General features: G+C 34.5%; 1 protein-coding gene across 10 annotated transcripts in view; it reads left to right on the forward strand.

The window, feature by feature from the left end:
* The window catches only part of tead1b (TEA domain family member 1b), a 171,036-nt gene extending 149,140 nt beyond the window's left edge, over nt 1-21,896 (forward strand). For all 10 annotated transcript variants that reach the window (XM_039750034.1, XM_039750027.1, XM_039750056.1 and 7 more), the window contains 4 exons: nt 4,475-4,648; nt 13,262-13,402; nt 14,509-14,661; nt 16,492-21,896. In XM_039750034.1, the coding sequence (XP_039605968.1) occupies nt 4,475-4,648; nt 13,262-13,402; nt 14,509-14,661; nt 16,492-16,605 (582 nt within the window). In that variant the 3' untranslated portion in view covers nt 16,606-21,896. The remainder of the gene's footprint in view (nt 1-4,474; nt 4,649-13,261; nt 13,403-14,508; nt 14,662-16,491) is intronic.
* Nucleotides 21,897-22,775: the final 879 nt, after the last annotated feature.

Below are 22,775 nucleotides of genomic sequence, written 5' to 3' on the forward strand. Positions count from 1 at the left end.
GAGTAGAGCCACTACTCTTCCGCATCAAGAGGAGTCAGATGAGGTGGCTCAAGAATCTGATCAGGATGCCTTCTGGACGCCTCCCTGGTGAGGTGTTTCGGGCACGTCCAAGCGGGAGGAGGCCCCGGGAAAGACCCAGGACACGCTGGAGGGACTATGTCTCCCGGCTGGCCTGGGAACGCCTTGGGATTCTCCCGGAAGAGCTGGAAGAAGTGGCTGGGGAGAGGGAAGTCTGGGCCTCTCTGCTTAAGCTGCTGCGACCCGACCCCGGATAAGCGGAAGAGGATGGATGGATGGCAATCATTATTTGATTGAAATGTAGACTTTCAGCTTTAATTTAACAGGTTTTACTAAAAATATCGCATGAGCCTTTTAGGAGTGACAGACATTTTTCTGCAAAACCCCTATTTCCAGGGTCTCAAAAGTATCTGGACAAACTAACAATCACAAATATAATCATTTTCAATATTTAATTGAAAGTCTGGAAAGTGCTGGGTTTCCACTCCAGTGATGCTTTGCCAGGCCTTTACTGCAGGTCTGTTCATTTGCTGCTTGTTTATTGTACTTTCTGGCAAAGTCTAATGTGTCCTTCCTATGCTTGAGGTTTACCAATGGTTTGTTCCTTGCGGTAAACACTTCGTCTTTACTTTCATGACGTATTCTCTTGATTGTAGACTGTGGCAATGATAGGTCTACCTCCCAGAGAGGGTTCTAGGTTTGGCTAAATGTTGTGAAGAGGTGTTTCTTCACCAAGTACAGAATTCTGCAATCATCCAGAACAGTTGTCTTCGGCGGTTTTCCAGACCTTATTATGATGCTGACTTCACCAGTGTGTTCTTTTTAAGAATGTACCAGATGGTTCATTTGGACACTCCTTGGGTTTTATGCATAATGCCATGCGTAGAATTCACACTATAACATGGCATAAGCACAAAAGCGGAAATGTGCTTACGCACAAAAAAATCCAGATGCATAAATTTGTGCAAATGCCAACTTCCACGTTCTTCCGCTCCATAAATCCCAGTCAGCGTGCACCTGCTGTCCTGCCCCATCTACTCCTAGAATTACGACTCTTTGAATGTGCAAATCAATTTAAATAGCCCTTAAGCTGTGAAAAGGCAATGGCAAAAGCACAGGGGAAAATAGAAGAATTTCAGCAAATGCCAAGTGGAGGCAAAGAAAAACGTACTATTTGATGGTTTAAACAGTGGTATAAACAACAAAAGGAAGTTGATTGAGTGACATAGCGTGTTGGAGAAACTGGAAAGTTCAAGTTCACAAAGTCACACAGTGCCTGAAAAAAAAAAATTGTCACATATCAAAGTCGCTGTGAAAAGGCAAGTTGTAGCCCACCGTCTGAGTGTCATATGAAAGCTTATTTGGGTACAGAGAAAAAATATAGGCATACAGTGGGGAAAATGTCATCTTTAATCTCGAAATTTCCACTTTAATCATGTAGTTTATTTTGTCAGAAAAGTAGAACATCATAAACTTCATCTTAAAATCATTTAATTTACTAGTTTCTCAGATTTCATCGTAACTTAAAGTAGCACGTTAAATGCTTTGTTTTGTATTTGATCTTCTATGTGTGTGAATCAATACGTCCTTCTGGGCTTTCTCTTTCCATTCTGTCTAAACACACCACAGATTGGCCTAATTAGTGTTAATTGGTCTTCCAGCTCTTCGTTATGCTCAAATTTACTTTTTCCAGCCTCTTATTGCTACTTGTCCCAACTTTTTTGGGATTTGTTGACACCGTGAAATTTTGAATCAACATATTTTTCTACGTTCTATTACAAATAAAATAGTGACATTTGCCATCTCCACATCATTGTATTCAGTTTTTATTCAAAATTTGTTTAGTGTCCCAACTTTTTTGGAATCCGGTTTGTATATGTGTGTGTGTGTGTATGTATATATATATATATATATATATATATATATATATATATATATATATATATATATATATATATATATAATATGTGTGTGTGTGTGTATAAGCTGCTCAAAAAAATTAAAGGAACACTTTGAAAACACATCAGATCTCAATTGGAAAAAGAAATCCTCGTGGATATCTATACTGATATAGACTGGGTAATGTGTTAGGAACGAAAGGATGCCACATCGTTTGATGGAAATGAAAATGATCAACCTACAGAGCCCTGAATTCAAAGATGCCCCAAAAATCCGAGTGAAAAAATTATGTGGCAGGCTAGTCCATTTTGCCAAAATTTAATTGCAGCAACTCAAAATTGTACGCAGCACTTTGTATGGCCCCTGTGTTCTTGTATACATGCCTGACAACAACAGTGCATGCTTCTAATGAGATGACAGATGGTGTTGTGGGGGATCTCCTCCCAGATCTGGACCAGGACATCACTGAGCTCCTGGACAGTCTGAGGTGCAACCTGGTGGCATTGGATGGACCAAAACATAATGTCCCAGAGGTGTTCTATTGGATACGCCATGGATATGCCTCCCCAGACAATCATTAACCCACCACCAAACTGCTCATGCTGAATGATGTTACAGGCAGCATAATGTTCTCCATGGCTTCTCCAGACCCTTTCACTTCTGTCACGTGCTTAGGATGAACCTGCTCTCATCTGTAAAAAGCACAGGGCACCAGTGGTGCATCTGCCAATTCTGGTATTCTATGGCAAATGCCAATCGAGCTGCATGCTGCTGGGCAGTGAGCTCAGGTCCCATTAGAGGACATGGGGCCCTTGGGTCACCCTCATGAAGTCTTTCTGGTTGTTTGGTCAGAGACATTCACACCAGTGGCCTGCTGGAGGTCATTTTGTAGGGCTCTGGCAGTGCTCATCCTGTTCCTCCTTGCCCAAAGTAGCAGATACTGGTCCTGCTGATGAGTTATGGACCTTCTTTGGCCCTCTCCAGCTCTCCTAGAGTAACTGCTTGTCTCCTAGAATCTCCTCCATGCCCTTGAGTTTGTGCAGGGAGACACAGCAAACCTTCTGGCAATGACACGTATTGATGTGCCATCCTGGAGAAGTTGGATTACCTGTGCAACCTCTGTAGGGTCCAGGTATCGCCTCATGCTACCAGTAGTGACACTGACTGTAGCCAAATGCAAAACTAGTGAAGAAACAGTCAGAAAAGATGAGGAGGGAAAATGTCAGTGGCCTCCACCTGTTAAACCATTCCTGTTTTGGGGGTCATCTCATTGTTGCCCCTCTAGTGCATCTGTTGTTAATTTCATTGTGTATATATGTATGTGTGTGTGTGTGTGTGTGTGTATATATATATATATATATATATATATATATATATATATATATATATATATATATATATATATATATATATATATGCCAGCAACACTCATAACAATGACAAAACAATTACATTGTCAATCATGTTACGTTATTTTTTTAATTTTTCCTTTACTTTTTCATAACTTCTTTAACACACTACTTCTCCGCTGCGTAGCACGGGTGTTCTGCTAGTGTATATATGTATATATGTGTATATGTATATATATACATACATATACAGTATATGTGTATGTATATATATGTGTATATATATATCTATATCGATATAGATATCGATATATATATTATTATTATTTTTATTTTTTTTAATTCACAGTTCCCCAAAGACCTGTTGGGGTAATTAATAATGTGTGGTTAAGTGGGCCCTACAATGGATATACTGACAAAATAACAAACCTCCCCTGCCCACAAACCTACTCCCTGCCCTTTCTGGGTTGTTTCCTACTTCAACATATGTCATTTTAGTGTTGGTTTGGCATTAAACTCAGCTTCCCAGATTGGCAAGAACACATCATTCAGGTTTAATTACATAATGCATTGTAACCAGTGATATGTAGTTAATCCTAAGCTTTAGGTTAGGAATCATCTGAAAGAAGAACAAATGTTAATTTCAAAATGTTTGTTTGACAGTTTTTTTCTTTAAAAATTAAAAACTTAAAAATAATTTAAACTTTTGTTGTATTCATTGTTTCACACTGTTCCTTGCTTGTAAGCGCTGCTACAAGTTCTCTAGAAAAATAATTCTTTATAGTTAAGGCTTTGTTATTTTTAGTTGTAGTATTTTAAATTTTGCACTTGACATGTGTGATTTGTCTTGGTTAGTGGTCATTCCTAAGTGGATTATACTTTTTTGTATTGATATCATTTGACAGCAGCCATTAATCTTACATTTTCAGAATACTTCTGGTTTATTGCAACAATTATTGAACTGAGATCTGACAATGACTTTGAAATAACCCTCACAAAATCAATTACTAGTGTTACATCTGTAAAGTGGACCATTCTAAGAAAATGTTTTAACAATTACCTCCAAAGTTTCATTTTTGTAATGATTATGAAATTTTATCATTTTTGTATGTTTCCTTTGTATATATGGTAGGTAAGCTTCCTACTGTAGCAAATAGAGCGTATCATTATATATGTTTTTTAATAGCATATTTGTATTTGTTTTTCAGTACAACAAACATCTATTTGTGCATATTGGGCAAACAAACCATTCCTACAGTGATGCCTTGCTTGAATCAGTAGACATTCGTCAGATTTATGATAAGTTTCCAGAAAAAAAAGGAGGCTTGAAGGAACTCTTTGGAAAAGGACCGCAGAATGCTTTCTTCCTTGTAAAATTCTGGGTAAATTATATTTTATATAAGTTAAATACTTTGTATACAAGTTAAAATACTGTGTATTTTATGATTAGTATGAATTGCATTATTTGAATATAGACTTTGCCTTTTAGTGCAACACTATGAGCAGAAGTGTTTTATCATGATTTTCAGGTATTTTTGACCCTGAGGCATAAGGGCAAATAATTTATAATCATGATAATCATGTATCATTTATGTGTCAACGGAGATGACACACACAACTATTGCATATCTTGCGTTCATATTCATCACCATTCCTTTGTGCAAGAATCTGTTATTTACCTTTTATGCACTTTAATGTGTGAACATACTTTGGCTTCTGCAGTCTAGTGGCAACATTGTCGTATGTGTGATGCATTCTGTTAATTTTCATAATTGTCTTGGTTGCTTCATTCAAGAAAGTATATTTAAAAAGGAGATGATTTGACATTTCTTTAACTCCTTTTTTGTGATACAGTCTGTTTATAAATCATTGACAGCTTTTCCTTGACAGTAATCCATACACTGAACGATGGATGGCCTCCCAAGATTAACAAAGAATATTTTTGAGGTACTTGGACATCTGGGGCCTAATTTATAAAGCTTATATGTGCACAGAAAGAGGCTTGAAGTGTGCATATGCAACTTCCCACAAAACATTAAGATATGTAGTAGAAGAATTGAGGCAAAATCTTGTGTATATTTACAGCAACTCTGACCCATGCTTACACAAAATTTCAGAGAAATTTGGAAATGACACCCTTGATCAAGCAGAGAAATGCAGTCAAACCAGCTAAATGATGACTCTCATGCAGAATAATTCATATCATTGAGTTGTTATAATGTTTGTTAATGTGACAAGTATTTTAAAAAGGATGAATGTGATGCACAAGTCTGTATTTTAGATCGCTTTTAAAAGGGCCAATGCTGAGTGTTTGCACTGAATTTTTTTTCTCTCTCTCTTTCATATCAACTACCTGTTGTCACTTCACAGGGAACTATCCGATAGGTCATGAATATTTCTGTCAAACTTAACTCCATCATGCCTGCTGTGCTAAAAGACATCAACCAACTGGCGAGGCACAATATCTTGTTTTTGTATGGTATATTTTTGCCAACATTAAAGGTCAATTTGTGGCAGTTTCTGGTTCTCCTAACATAATCAGAGCACTTGCGTAGTGCAAAAAAGGCATGTACCGCAAATGGAGCAGTTTTTGTTAAGCATAAGCAGTTAGATTCCATTAATGCACAAATCATGCAAGGTGTAACTGGTAAACATGTCTTGATGGCCTGGTCAACCCATGATTAACTTTCAGTGATGCGTATAGCCGAACTTTCAGTGCTGCATATGGGCCTGTACTGTGAATTAGTTTACTGTTAAGATGTTACCTTCACAGCAGTTACACCAACTTGTATATTTTGTAGATTTCCCACTTTTTCACCTCCAATTGATGATAATCACTGCAAACACATCCCCAAAACAATTTAATGAAAAATTTACAGACTGTATGCACGGGGTAGGAAGTTGCTGTCACTGGCTGATTGTGTATGCTTGGTATGACAATCCTTTATGGGAAAGTCCAGCTTGGCGCACGCAGAAACCTCTGTGTGTATATGCCTCCCACCATTGCTTTAAATTGTAATAAGTAAATTAAGTGATGTTACTAACCATTTAAGAATAAAATAAAGCAAGGAGATCAAAAATCCACTGAAACAAGCATCCACACAATATATTAAAACAGTATGCACAGAACTTTGAGGACCCTCTCATACCCTAGCTAGGGCTACAACTAATGATTATTTTGGTAGTCGACTAATCATTCAATATTTTTTTCGATTAGTCACAATCATTTCATGCCTGACTATTTTGGTGCCTGCGACCTGTGGTTGCACATCCTGTTCTGGGCTCCAGTGCATGTCTTACCTTATCTGCTCACATCTCTCCACCTGTGAATGTCACCCTGATGTCTCTGCATTAACACAATTAAAATTAATAATAATCAAATTAAAATAACAACCAGTGAAACATATGAATTTGAAAATAATCCGAAGTTTTTATATTAGTGTGACCATCACAATAAAAAAGAAATACATTAAACAATACAAACTAAAGTGCACATAGTCTTTAAACACAAAAAGTGCATTTAACTTATCCAAAAATGGCCACTGGTGTGTCTTACAGTGCAAAAGTTTAAATAAAGCTTCAATTCAAATAAGATAAAACAATAATGTACAGTTTATAAAAGATTCAGTTCATATATTCTTGATTGCAGTGAGTAGGGAGTCAGTTTCCAGTGCAATTTGGAAGCAAGTATTTGCGGCGACATACTGTATATTCAGCAACGTACATTCATTGAACTCCGCAACTGGCTAAAGTTGTTTCTCAGTTCAATTTGCCAGCATACCGAAGCTGATCGGTCAGTGCCGTATATTTGATCAGAAGCCAGCTCACGACCACTGCCGTCACCGGCAGAACCGCAGCAACACTTTCTTTGGGATTCAGCCGCTGCACTAGATGAGCCTGCAGTCATCAGCGTTTACCCCCTGTGTGTTTGATATACTGATATACTGAATTTCATCAATGACTTCAGTTGCATATTGAACATATAGTAATAGATTGTTGCAATAGTTGTTTTTTTTATAGTTTTTACAGTTCATATGCAGTGTGTAAAATGATCAGTGTCGCAGTAATTGTGATGCTCTTTGCATGAAAAAAATGTGTTCCATTAAAATTTCACATTTTCTTTGTGAATTGTGATGTTTACTTAAAAAGTGCAGCTAAAAAGTATTTGGCATCCAGGGGTGCATTAACCCCCAAGTATATGTCGGTTAACTAGGGTTAACTATCATTGTTGAAACCTTGATATACACATTATAGTACAAACATCAGTGTTAACACGTGACACTAACTTTACTCACTAAAACTTACCTCTCGAGAGACAGCGGCAATCACAGTTCCAGGATGCTTGCGTTGGTAGGACTGTATGCGTCTTGACAAACAATAACAAACGATACTGCCTCCAGACATTCATGTAGTGCAGTGCAGTTACAAAAAACAATGTGGTTCTTTGTGACTGGAGCCTTTATTAAAGGTTCTGTTTATGACGTGTCAACGATTTTTTTGTAGTCTACATCATCGATTACATCGACTAATCGTTGCAGCCCTAACCCCAGCTCAATGTACTATACATACAATAGTGCCGTCCAAACTCTTAACAGAGAAAGCTTGATTAAAAACTTGCGATGCTGTACAAGTTTAACACATGTATGACCAAGAAGGAGACAAAAACAGAGTACTGCCATTTATTTGTTTACCGTTTCAAACACTGTGTGGAATCGTGTTAATTTCTGAAAGTGTTATACTTTATATTTTTTTGTCCCAAGTCCTGATCCCTTGCTGATAATAAGATAAAGTAGACACTGAACAAATGAGGATGGACTTTATGCATGGGCATACATTCTACACTAGTGTCCTATTGGGACTTTGGAAATTTGGGCACACTATAATTTGAAGAACATTTTTTTTTAAGTTATGTTAATTGCCAATTGTAAATTGTCACTGCATGTGAATATGCAATTTGTGTGTGTGAGTGGTCTTTGTGATGGAACTGAGTCCTGTCTAGGCCTTTTTTTCAGTATTTTGCCCAATATTGGGAAGACTATTTTTGGCCCCCACAGCCCTGAAAAGAGTTGAGAACCTACCTACTGAACTTTGTCCTTTGAGGACCATGGTGGCTGCACAGCCCTTGAATGTAGCTGAATGTTACAAGGTGCATGCATTTTCAAACTTGTTTCCTTTGCAAATACAGGATAATGCAACCCTACACTAATTCCTTTATTATTTATTACTTCTTTCTATCATTACCAAAATTAAGAAAACATCTTCCTTGCAAACAGTATGTCTGACTGGCAGTCTTGTAAGTGTATTCGATTGATTAAACCTTACCATGGTCATACCTTACTATCCAAATTCAAACTTGTGGACATAAAGTCAAATCTAATAGCATTTTTATTGATGGTTATATGTTTATAAACAAATCTATTTATATAAAAATTAGGATCTGAAAATACACATATATACATATACTTTTTATATATGGCCCAAAAAATAAGTTACCACCCAATCTTGCTTCTTATAATGTTTAGAAGACAAACAAGGTTGAATTCATATTAAAACTACAACCTTAGGCAGGGAGATGGTGTCTGCACAGCAGAGCTGCATGCAGACTATCAAACAAATTGTGCTTTATACTGTGACAATTTTCATTCTCTCTGCAAATAATTGAAGGAAAAGCAGATACTTTCCAAGCTATCCACCTTATCCCAAGAGTTGCATCATAATTCAGTTTACCTGAACATGTCTGATGGCTCCATTGGGTTTAGAGCTATAGTTAATTTCTATATTGAATATTTTCTATGTTAAGGGGTGTCTTTAATTTAAAAATTAAAATGCTGTGTATTTGGATATACTGTATGTTGTAATAAAGATAATGTGATTTTTTTCATATATAGTATATACTGTATTATATTTTATATCTTATATAATAATATATGAAATATATATATAAAAAAAACTCTGCAGTGGGTTAATAAAGAGTTGAAAAGGAAGCTGCAAAAGGTTACACAGCTGTATAAGGGGTTTAAGAGTAATGACTCTATTGTGAATCATAAGGCATATGAGTAGGGTAATGGAGAAACTAAAAGGGAGTTCAGAGTGCAGTGTGTAGATTGGTGCAGAATTGGCTCAGACACAGGAAGCAGAGTACTGTCCCACTAGGATCAGTATCAGACCACTATATATATTTGGATAGGAGTATAAATAACAAGATGGCCAAGATACAGCTATGTGGATTGGCACATAATCTGCAATCCGTTGAATCATCACAGAGGGGCTTGGACATCATACAGGCTTGGGCTGGTTTGTGGCAGATTGAATTTAATAGTTAAAGTAAAAGTATTACATGTAGGAAGAAAAAAAGTTAGGTTTAACACACAGTGGGAGGTCTGAAAATCAAAACTACACCTTATGAGAAGGATTTACTAAAAATATGTCACTGTCAACTGCCAGACAGTGTTTAGAAGTCATTAAGAAGGCTAACAGAATTTTAAGTTATATAGCACAATATGTAAAGTACAAGTCCAAGGAGGTTTTGTTCAGGCTTTATAACTTGCTGGTCAGACTTCATCTGGTGTAATGTGTGCAGTAAATCTCAGGGCTACAAAAAGGACATAGTAACGCTGCAGAAAGAACAGAGAGGTGCGACTTGGCTGATTATAGGGTTACAGGGTGTGAGTTATGAACAAAGATTAAAAGTGCTGAGCCTTTTCAGTATAAACAAAAGGAGATTAAGAAAAGACATGACTGGAGTGTTTAAAATTATGAAGGGAATTAGTACAGTAGATCAAAACTCTTACTTTAAAATGAGTTCACCAAGAACATGGGGGCACAGTTGGAATCTTGCTTCGTACAAACGTTAGGAGGTTTATTTCACAAAAAGAACCATAGACGCATGGAATAAGTTACTAAGTGGTGTGGTACACAGTAGGACTTTAGGGACTTGCAAACCTAGACTTGATGTTATTTTGGAAGAATTAGTTGGATTGGACTGGCAAGCTTTGTTCGGGTGAGTGCCCTGTTCTTGTCCAGATTGTTCTAATATTTTAAGTACAAACCATGGCAGAACATACAGTAACTTGTTGAGGTTTTCATAACTCCATTGACAATGGAGAATGTGAGCCGAACAAGCAAACAAGTGTATGTATTTTTACCTCAGGAAAAATATTTTAAAATATTTATGATAAAGTAATCTTTTCTAGTGTCTTTTCATTATTACAAGGATGCCTCATAAACATAGAAGACATATTTTCTTAAAAACCTTCTTGCTTCAAATTGCACATATTTGATAAGATTTATGCTGTTTCGTATGCTTTATGCCTTTATCATTCAACTGTCCACTCATGTACCTTTTCACCTATTGTAAACTGCGAGAACAGACAAGGTATTTTTAAATTTATAAAAAAAGTTTCACTTTAGAACACATTTTTACCTGGGAAATTAATATATGCAATGATTGTGAAGAAATAACTTTGACTTGAAAAATGCTGAACTTATTTATTATATTGTTTTAAGATTATTTTTAATGGTGCATACATTTTAGCGTTGGCTCATTAAAATATCTTGTATCACAGTTTTAAAAAAGTAGTAATTTTGTGTGCCTCTGTGTGTGGAGGAAAGAGTGTGAAATTCGTCACTTTATTGATACTTGTGTCGCCTTAAAAGTGCATTTCATCACTGTTTCTGTAGATTGTAATTCCTTTTAAGTCATATAAATCCTTTGTAAAATGTCATCTTTAGAAAATCGATGCATGTTCTCTAGAAATAAGGCTGTCTGAAATAATTGTGTGGCACTTTTTTGTTCTCTATTAAGAGACTATATCATCGTTTTAATTACCTGAGGCCACGGTTAAACAATGCAGTGGGATGCTGTTGTTGGCTTCTGTCACTAAATCACAAGGTCACAGCCACCTAACACCGCTAAATGATTCCTGGAAATGAAGGGCATAGTTTATCAAGACAAATTTTTAACATAATGGTAAAAACTTGAGGAGGTGAATAAAATGACTAGAATAAAAACAACTCCTTCCTTTTTAAAATGCACACATTAGATGGATTGTTGCAGCACCGTTGGATTTTGCTGTGTACTGGGGTGCACATTTTATGAGAAGAATGGGAAAAACGGCTAGTTCTCGGTCAAATGTTTTTGTTCTATTAAGTATAACTGCAGTAACTTCACTCCCAGCTTCCAGAAACGAAAAGTTAGTTTTGTTTAGGAAAATTATAATTTGTATCATCCCAGTATTCAAATAAAATAAAGTATATGCATATGAAGTATAAAATATACAGTTGCTTCCAATATCTCATGTACTTGTATATATTGGAGAAAGCTATCAAATATTGGATTTTAGACAGACTAGTTTGAAGCTTTTGCATGCAGAAGTGTATTTTTATAGTATTTTTGAAAATAGGTTTAGGTCCCATATTTTATTTATTAATTAAAAGAATCCATTTGGCTCCTCAAATTTCACCTTTTTTACATGAGTATGAAATTCAGTCTAATGGCTTTGTAGATGTGTGTCATAATGAGGACAAAACTTTTAAAGACTTGTTTAAAGTTGTAGCTGTACTGTATCCGAGTTTAAGAGAAGGTGATGAAAAAATGTGCACAATAACTTGTTTCATAATATAGTCTTTAAATAAAACCCACTAAGTACAGTACAAGAGAAATGCTTATAAGGAACACATTTATATAGTCATGAACTTATTAGTTCTAAATATATCATTTATAGCCTTTAAGTACTATTATTAAATGTGTCTTTTCCTTCAGTAACAACTCTAAAACCTTTAGTGTGTTACTTTAAGTTTTTCTGTGTAGCCTAGGATTATGAGAAATATCAAATTGAATGGAGACCAAGAATATAACGTATGCTTCAGTCCATATTGAAATAAAGGAAGAGTACTTTGGGAATGCTATAAAAGGATTGCACAATAGCCTCACCTAATTAAGTATGACAGGAAAGGACAATTTTTGCTATCTGATTCTCAAAAGTGCGATATGTCACATTTTGCTTGCTTCTTTATCCCTGTTGCTGTAAGATTTTTTTCTTCATGCATTTTTCTATATTACTTTTTAAAAAAAATTTTTTTTTTTTGAAGAAAGTGTTTCCACTTAAACAACCACTAGATGGCACATATTATCCATAGTTGTCTTTCTACACACGTAGTACCCTTTCGCTTAACAAAAAAAAGTTACCTCTGAACTAAGCTGAAACTGACAAAAGTAGTTGATATCACATTTAACGGAACACTGCTTTTGATTTATGATCAAACTTATTATTTTTGATATTTAAACAAAAGAAAATGGCATGGACAAAAATTTCAGGTAACCTTAATCTAATATTTTGTGTGGCTGCATCCTGTGGTGTTAGCTACAGTGCCATAGGACTTACTGATAATATTGGCAAGAGTGGTCACAGGAACACTGTTGACCCTGTTTGGTGGTTATCTGTCTTGCCTTCTCAGACAATTATGTGACTGTCATTCTTTTTTCCATGATTAATGTGACACAAAATAGTTGATTGAGTCTTTTTTAACTGGCTGGATGAGTGATTACAACATTTAGGATGCCTGTAATAATCATTAATAATAATTATTGAAACACATTATTCTGCATTAAGGATAAGTATTTTCTTACAACTTGTTAAAGTTTCCAGTAATTCTGTCCTGTTCATATTGGAATGTCTTTGTCAATCATGCAAAAATTGAGTTATTTTAATTATTTTTTATATTTTTGGCTTTGTTCTGGTAAAAACCAAAGAAATGCTTATGTGGATGACAAACATTTTAATACAGATATGAAAGAATAGTGCATGTTTGAATAAAATGCAAGAGTGCCAACATCTTCGGCCACATCTAATCAAAAGTATTTAATGTTGTTACAGGCATTTCATGTATTAATTTTAAAATTAATTGTTTTTAAAGATGAATACACATTTTTGTGATTTTTGAAGTTTTTCATTTTAGATAAACCTATAGTAAATTTGCAAATTAAATTTTTACAGGCTGACTTGAATTGCAATATTCTGGATGACGCAGGTGCATTTTATGGTGTCACAAGTCAATATGAAAGTTCTGAAAACATGACAATCACCTGCTCTACTAAGGTGTGCTCTTTTGGCAAACAGGTTGTGGAGAAAGTAGAGGTAGGTCTTGTATGAGACATGAATGAAAAATGCTATTTTTCTATCTTATATGACTTGTCTTTGCATGGTGTTTACAAATATAAAGCCAAGTTACTAATAGTAGAAATACTGCAGGCATGTATTCTGTTTTGTATCTACATGTTTGTCTGACAAAATTTATTACAAAAGTAAAAAAAAAAAAAAAAAAGAAACTAAGAAGATGCACAAAATGCACAGAAAATCTGGTATATATAAATGATATACCCATCTCATACATTTTCCAAAATCATTTTTTCCCTTTTCATGAATGCAGGTTGATGGAGCTTTTTTTTTGATAAATTGGCAAAAGTGAATCCATCCACCCATTATCCAACCCGCTATATCCTACCTACAGGGTCACCAGGTCTGCTGGAGCCAATCCCAGCCAACACAGGACGCAAGGCAGGAAACAAATCCTGTGCAGGGTGCCAGCCCACCGCAGGGCACGAGCACACACTAGAATCGCAAATGCACCTAACCTGCATGTCTTTTGACTCTGGGAGGAAACCGGAGCACCTGGAGGAAACTCCAAGCAGGGAGGACCCGGGAAGCGAACCCGGTTCCCCTAATTGCGAGGCAGCAGCACTACCCACTGCACCACCATACCGCCCCACAAGACAACGATGCAGTTAATTTGATCTACTGAGTCAGTTGTTAGTTGTCTAGCTTTTATAATATAGTAGTTTATTCAATAACAGTTTTGACTGAAATGCCTTAAGCTCCATAAATAAGACTTTAATAAAGCAATATACAGTATACTTTCTATGTGTCCCAATGTACGGTTAATGTTATTTTCTGTTAAGATTACTGACTTTTTAAATAGTCTTTTTTATGTTAAAAGTTTATCCATATACACCATCTTGAATTCAAAAAGATTTTAATAAATACCTTCCAGTCAGCACACTAGTGACCAATATGTTTGGACCTGCTGTACAACATACTGTATGTATACATATTTTGAGATTACAGTAGTTGTAATAGCAAGTTAATGAAGTTTTCACATTTTTATTATTGAATCAGATTTTAGCTTTAATTTTTTTAATTATCTTTGTGGTGACTAATCATATACATATGCCTTTTTTTTTTAGACTGAATATGCAAGGTTTGAGAATGGACGTTTTGTATATAGGATAAGTCGCTCACCAATGTGTGAATACATGATTAACTTTATTCACAAACTAAAACATTTGCCAGAAAAATACATGATGAACAGTGTGCTGGAGAACTTCACTATTTTATTGGTAAGTGTCTTTGTAATTAAAACAGACCTGTGTTTTTAGAAAGCAAAAGTAATGGCCTTCAACATAAAAGTCCACAGTATCAAAAATACTGAAAAAATATTGAAAGATCGAGTATTAATTTGTTCTAATTTGGTTAAAAAAGTCCACTGTTTATATCAAATTTACTCTGTTTACATTAAACAATGTTTGTGATTATAGTAGAACTCAAAATTATCTGACAAGACAGGCCCCATTGGAACCTGTATTATCTACCTAGAAAGATACAAATAATACCTGCATTATGTAAGATTGTATGATAAAAGATATGTTGCCAGTCATTTTTCACTGTTTTTTGACTTTGAAACAGCACAGTGCTGTATTTCGCAATTCCAGAGTACTGGCTTTAACTCCCAGTATTGTAACTATGTGGAAATTGCCCGGGACTTCCAGGATAGCCTGTTTCCCCTCTATGCTGAACTGGGTACAAATTTGGATAAATGTTTGGCAATGCACAAGAATATCACTGTGAAATTCTGGAGTTTCTCTACTAGCACTCTTAATGCAGGACCAGGTTAAGATACCTTATAATTAAGAGTTCTAATAATTTTAATCTGTCTTTATTTTGCATTCTATACAAAAGTAATTTTACAAAGCATATAAGAATTTTCAGGTGCTCCAGTTGTCTTACTTTATGACAGTGGCGTGAGTGTTATTGTTACTTAAATTATCCTATTTAAGTGAATGTGTCATACAATAGACTCATGGCAGTGCAGTGAATAGAACCCATGACACTGAACTAACGTTCCTAGCAAATTTAAGCAAATAGGTGGTCCTAAGCAAACATTTCATTTAAAGATTTTAAACCATTCATAAATGCAGATTCCACTTTTTGCTGCTGTTAATAGAAATACAGTGGTGTCAGAAAATATTCATCCCCCTTCACTTTTTGCACTGTTGTGTTGTAGATTTAATTTTAAATGATTACATTTGCTATTTTTGCACATCGATCTGCACTCCGTACCCCATAATTACAAAGTGAAAGCATGTTTTCAGAAAGGTTTGTAAATTTGTAAGTGTAGATTAATGGTGAAAAATTGTTAATTTATCCATTTAAAATTAAATCTACACCCCAATAAAATGTGCAGAAAATGAAATACTTTCTGAATCGACTAGAAGTACTACATATTAATTTTCCTCCATCAACCATGAAAAATAATCTAAGCCATCCTATACAATTGTGTTCCTGTATGCAATCAGGAACCAGAAATTTTGAAGCTTATTGGTTTTTTTGTGCCAGTGAATAATTGTTGTAAGCTACACAAATCACTCTTTGTGGTGGAGTTTGGTATGCACTTAATATACAAGCAACATTGGAACAACCTGTATCATTACATACTCCAACCAATTTAACTGGCACAGTTTTCTGTGAAATCCCAACAATTGTTGCAGCATGATTACATGTATGTATTGCAAATTTTTATCATCAGACTAGTTTCAGCTGAGTCAATCTTAAAAAGACAGAGTAAAATTGAGCTATAAATTCTGGAAGGTGTGCAGTGTGGTGAATGTGATAATGGAAAAATCACTAGGTAAAGCAAAAACATTGTGATGATACTAACTTATAGAGCATGCACTACAGAAATGCACATGTGATTCAGTTTTGTGTTTTGTGGCTGTCCCTTAAATTTATTTTGGTGAAACAACACTTCAACCAATTTTTATCATTGTTAAAGCTAAATGATTTTTTTTAATACTAAAAGCATTGAACTGTAAGTAAAAGTTAAATAAATCATAATCTGTTATGCCACCTTAGAAACCTAATTGTCAGTTTTTCCTTTGTCCCAATTGCAGGTTGTAACAAACAGGGATACCCAAGAAACACTTCTTTGTATGGCTTGCGTGTTTGAAGTGTCAAATAGTGAGCATGGAGCCCAGCATCACATTTATCGGCTTGTGAAAGACTGAGTGAAGATCTTTTGCCGAGAATATTAAATAAAGACTATAAACCTCAATACAAGTGGCAGTGCCTCTAATTAAAACCATACCCAAATTTGATTCTTGATAAATTTGGGTATTTTTTTATTTTTGTTTTTGTGTTTTTTTTTTTTGTGTGTTTTCTTTGTGTTTTTTTTTTTTTTTTAATTAAATGTATATGTGTATGACTACAGCTGTGAATTGCGGTACAGTTGTAAAAACTTTTGATACTGAATTAGTTCTTTGTTTTAACTGACAACTAATCAAAGCCCATTCTTAGAAAGCTTGGTGTGTGTATGTGAGGTTGTGTGTTTTATATAATATATACACACACACACCTGTGTGTGTATATATATATATATATATATATATATATATATATATATATATAGAGAGAGAGATGTATCGTAGTTTTTTGATGGGTCTGAATTAGATTGCTAGGTTTTTACTTTTGTGTGTATTTTTTTTTCTTTTCCGTTTTCATGTCAGTTTAGGATAAAAGGTAATTATCAAAGACACTAGCCATTATAAAGTGGGACATCTAAGCTCTGTGTAATATATATATATATTTTTTGTTAACAAAGAAAGTATTTCAAATATATAATTTTGGATAAATAAATTTTACAAAGTTATTTTAAAAGTATGACGAACATTTTGGCCAACACAGTTTAAAATATATATATTTCACTTGAGAATACTTTGCAGCTTGAAAGGGACTGAGTCTTTCATATCGGGTGTCATCGCTGAAGTCAGTTTTATCATTAATAATAAACATTAATTTACGTAAACACTAAATTAATAAATCACTTATAAGATCAATTATTTGAAGACTAAGTGCACTGTGATAAATGTAAACCGAAACCCTTGGTTTACTTTGGCCATAAAATTATCATTTTTGCAATAAGATTTGTTGCATCTTTTTAAAATTTTCAATTTCTTCAGGTTTTTCAACCTTAAGCTGCAGAATGTTCTCCCAGATTAATACAAAGTATTAATATTCCTAATAAAAAAATTTAAAAATAAAAAATGAAAACAACAGCACTACATACACAAGAAAATACAATTATCGCCTTGTCCTAAGCACTTGGTTCTGTTGGATGGGACATGCCTTATTGAGGGTAACTTGTTTCATTTGCCTTACTTGATTGTTAACATAAACAAAATATGAATTATGTACATTTTTGGGTAACATCTTGGAAGAAATGCCATCAACACTAGAGGAAGCCAAATTTATTTGAACTGAATTTCACTAGGGTTGTGTGAGTATCTTTGTTCTTAAGTTGTCTGAAAAATGCTGGGATCCCAGCACAAGGACAGCGTTTCTTGGCTTGATTTGGTTCTTTATCTAACAACAAATTTAGCTTGACTTTTGTTGCTTATTATTTCATTTCTGTTTGTTCAGTATCTTTATATAATGACAGCACAATTGCCTTGTAAGGTCATTGTGATTTTAAAATCCTGCCAAGAAAAGCCAAGTTCAAGTCTTTGTAACCATTCAGGTGAATAATAATTCATTTTGTTGTTGGTTTTTAAAATTTGTGGTGTTATTCACACATTCCTAGTTTGTATTAGATTACTCTGCTGTAATGCAGTTTACAAACCTATTATATTATTGTATAGAATATAAAAAATATATACAGTAATGGTCTTTTTTTTCCCGTTAAATACAGTATCAGTCAGTTGCTGCCTTTACATGCACATCAAGTCTTAGGATGTGCGGCCTGCATCATTCATTATGTATTACTGTAAGCCTTAAATTTGGTGGTCTGATTTCCAAAAGATGCCACTAAAACTGTGAGCTCTTTCCTAAGCTGGAATACTTTCTTGTTCTTGTTGACTTTTGTAGGACTTTTCCAGTCAGAACTGCCAAAGCATAATAGTATACAGTGCCTTGATTTATGTTGTAATGCCTGTAATAAATATAACTCCCATTTTGGTGTAACACATAGACTAGTTCTAATAGTAGGAGTATCAGTTTCGCTGTTTTTTCACTTCCTGTTTCGTCGTAGTCCTGCTACAAATGCTTACATACTGTGATTTACACAATGTGCATATGATTACAGTTTCACTTAATATACACAACTTTTGCAGAGTTTTTTTTTTCTTTAAACAGGGTTTATACACAATACTTTTAATAAAAGTTGCCTTTATATCTAAATGACCAAAAAAAGTATAGAAATGAAGTGATCATTTGCAATTTCCTGCACTGTAGCATGAAAGTGCCTTTGGTTTGCAATTTCCAGCTTAGAAAAGACACAATCCATTTTAAGTATTAATTGTAGCAAGACCAAAAAAATGAGAATAAAAGATCACCACAATGCCTTTTTTAAGTTTGGTGTTAAAGTGAGGCACAGCTAGTGTTTCAGAGAAAAAAATAAAGTGGGTATTCATTTTTAAACACAATATTATTGGCTGTACTGAGAAAGAGTGCAAAGTAAATATTGGGAAAATGCAAAACAGCACCTTTTGTTTTCATGTCCGGTATTGCTGACTTTAAAAGTATGGCTGTTAAATAATTGTGCACAGGAAGGCTTTTCCTCCAAAGTGAGTTTTATAGGTTGATTCAGAGTGAAACGGAAATATATGTTGCACTGAAAGTGAATCCTTTTGTTGTTGTTTCCAGTCTCTGATGATTGACATCAATAAAAAAGGTATCTTACAAACTTTTGGTTTTGGACATGTAATCAAACAACAGACTTTTGTTGTGTATATCCCCTTTTTATTGTGATCACCATCCTATGGCACTTTACTAGTACAGATGCATAAATTACACATTTCTAACAACTGGAGCGCAGGCAGATTATGCGGCTTGCTCAGGATCACACAGTGAGCTAGAGGCTGAAATTTAAGAAAACAACCTAGGTGTCAGTATAGTTTGCTGACTATGTGGAGTCACGTTTGTATTATTGGTTATTAAACTGGGTGATATCCACTACTTTTATGTTGAAATCGCATTGGCTGCAAGATGTTAGTCTTTTTTTTGTGACTACTAGAGTAGTTTTACAAAGCAGCATTCTCAAATTGCCTTATTAATTACATCACTGGGATGTTTTTGAACTAACTCCCATGTTAAAGCTTGGAATTTATTTTGAAATTATTTCCATGATACATCCTTTTTTGTTTTGATGTTTGAGCAAAAAATGTGACTTAATCTGAACATGGGGTCTTACTTTTACATAAAAAAAAAAACTCATTTGATGATAGGCTTAATGGCAGAATGTTAAGTGGAGGTCTCCATTTATACATCAAGAAAAGGAGTTTTAACTTTTAAACTCTATTCTTTTGAAGTTCCTTGTTTTGTTTAACAATATGTAGGGGGTTTGGACTATTAATTATGACTTTATTTTAACTGTTGTTCATGGCTGTATTGCAGAGAAGCAGATCTGTGTTCCTTTTCCTGCAACTAAGCTGGTACTTTAAGTTAGCATGATCTTCTCATTTTCCTGTTCTCTCCTCATGTGATGACCACAGCTAGGGCTCTTATCTTTTAATGATAATTTAAATATTGTCTGTTTTAGAAAAGCTTGGCCAATGATCTCCATTCTGTCCTACCCAATCATTCTGCATGCAAAGAACGAAAAAAACATTTGACACTAATTGCACCTTTTGTGTGTCACGTTGAGTGACTTTCAAAGGTGTCTTTCAGGGTTTTATTGTTATGTTTCCTTTTAGTTTATAAATCTGCAAACTATGAATATTAAAAGGAATGCCTCCTCCCAAATACCTTTATTAGTGTGATAAGGCTGCATGGCTATTCAGCTTTTAATTGTAAAATGCCTGTGTCCATTTTCACTCACTGTTTTGCTCTAGGGGAAAAATGGTAAGTTCAAAACCTACTTGTTCATTGTAACACTGCTTTTCATGGACTGCAGCATTCTGTCTAGTTGGTAGTTGAATTGAAAGGCCTGCTGAACATATTTATTTAGTATACTTCAATAAATGGCTACTCTTTGTTGATAAAACTATACATATTTTTAAGACATTTGCAGAATGTATTAGAAGTGGGTTATTACATTACCAAGTCTTGGGATATATATAGCATGGCATTAAGAGTGACTTGCTGCAAGGGCTTTATATTGGAATTGGAAAGGTAGTTGACTTACCTTTTAAAGGGAATGGTTAATGATAGTTGGGTGGTATGGATTACATAAGAAAAGGATCTTGAATGTAAACAAGTTGGAAACTACTGCCACATGAAACCACTGACTTGAATAAGTTGCGTGCAGTTGGTTATAATTCACTTTGGGGGATTTTGCTCTTCGGTTTCCTAATCTTGAAATGGTCTATTTTAAACAACTTTCAGTGAGTTATGTTGTGATCATTTTAATCCCAGTATCAAAGTTCTCTTATATTTTAAATGTAAAACAGCTGGATTTTTGGCTTTTTATTGTTATTTAAAGTAAGCCCTATAAAGGATGTTAAGGGTGCTTATCACTTAAGAATATTCACCTGATTAAACTCAATGTGCCTGAAGTCAGACTATGATGTTTTGTATTACTTTAAACAATCTTTTTGTTCTTCTTTTTTTGGTTTTGTTTAGTGTTAACCACCTTTTTACCCTGTGTATTTGCAATTATATGTAACTTAAGAAGATTAACTCTGCTCATTTTTTATTGTGTTCTATGTATAAAATGGTTTTGTGATGCATATTCAGATATGGTCAGTGGTGAATTTGTTACTGAAATGCTGCTGGTAACTTTGTTAACTGAATTCCATTTTGATGCATGTTATTACCTCTTTGTTTAAAGTTGGATAATAGGCTGTCTTTTAATTTTAAAGTATCTGAATTGTAATATGTTAATAATATGAACCTTTTTTTAATAATCAAAAGGAATTGTAATACAAACATATCAGCAGTACCATTTTTTCCAGTTTCTTGTCAGTGTGTAGGTACTGGTACCTTTTTGTTCATGACCATTTTAAATGTTGGCTTTAATATGAACCTATCTTTAGTTCAGATAGTGTCATAAAGTATATGGTTTGTGTGAAAAGATTTTTAAGGTGCTGTGTATAAGGAGAAAAAAAAATTATCCTGGCTTTCTCGGTACAAAAGTGTGATTACATTAATATCCATGACAGTAAAGTGCAATTACTTCATCACTTCAAAAAAAAAAAAATAATAATAAACAATGCTACACGTGTGTTCTTTACTGCAAATGTTCTTGTCTTTGCTAAGTAACACATTTTGATGCCTTCATGATAAAGTGGTAGACATTTTGTAGCTTTCTAGGAACTTTGTATGCATACAATATAAATTGACAAATAAAATTTTAAACAATGGATTTCTTCCTCCCCACCTCTGGTTTTGTTTACTTTGCATGATGTTCATATGGCCTTATTTGGAATGTTGCATGGTGAATATTACTAATAACATTGCACATCTTTGTCTGCCACAAAGTAACTGTGTATGATATGTGCTGTGTACTTCTGGTCTGTTTTGAAGGAAGGAAGGGAAATCTTTCCTTTGAAATTGTACACTACATTAATTCTTTAAAAGCATTGAAACAAAAATTCAGTGATGGAAAGTAATTATAATTTGCATCTTTATTAAAGACTTTTTCTCCTCTTTCGTAATTAAAGTTTTTTTTAAGCAGGGGCAATTCTGAATAGCTGATTAGCCTAAGTTGCACATTTTTCAGGTCTGTTTCAACTTGCACACAGGTGTTAAGCCAGTTCATGTGTGCTAAATATTCTTTCTTTGATTAAAAAAGGAGCCTAAAAAAAGGAATGTAGGCTGCTCATGTAGATCATATGTGAGCTAAGTATGTTGAGAGTCTTTGTGCATTCTAAAGGGGCTGAACTCCCAGAACTGTAGCAAGCAGTAGGTGAGAGAAGGGGATAGACAGCACTGTTCAGACATTGATCAGTTTTATCAAAGTAAACCAAAAATACTCTACATAGCAATGAAATACAAGGACTGAAGTATTACAGACTGGCTCTTAAGTTCAGTCTTGGTTGAATCCACTGGCTACTGAGTTTGTATTTCATTCTCTTTCACTATTGGTGCATCAGACTTGCTTGTAATTAATCTTGCTGTTGAGTTGTCTGTCATTTAAAAATAAGTTAAACTGCCCCATCATAAATTTTATGTGCCCTGTATGCCTTCTCCATTGTGACCCAGTATTACAGTGGGGACTATAGCCTAACTCTTTAAAGGTTTC

This window comes from Polypterus senegalus, chromosome 1 (assembly GCF_016835505.1).
Source record: "Polypterus senegalus isolate Bchr_013 chromosome 1, ASM1683550v1, whole genome shotgun sequence".
NCBI classification, from domain to species: Eukaryota; Metazoa; Chordata; class Cladistia; order Polypteriformes; family Polypteridae; genus Polypterus; species Polypterus senegalus.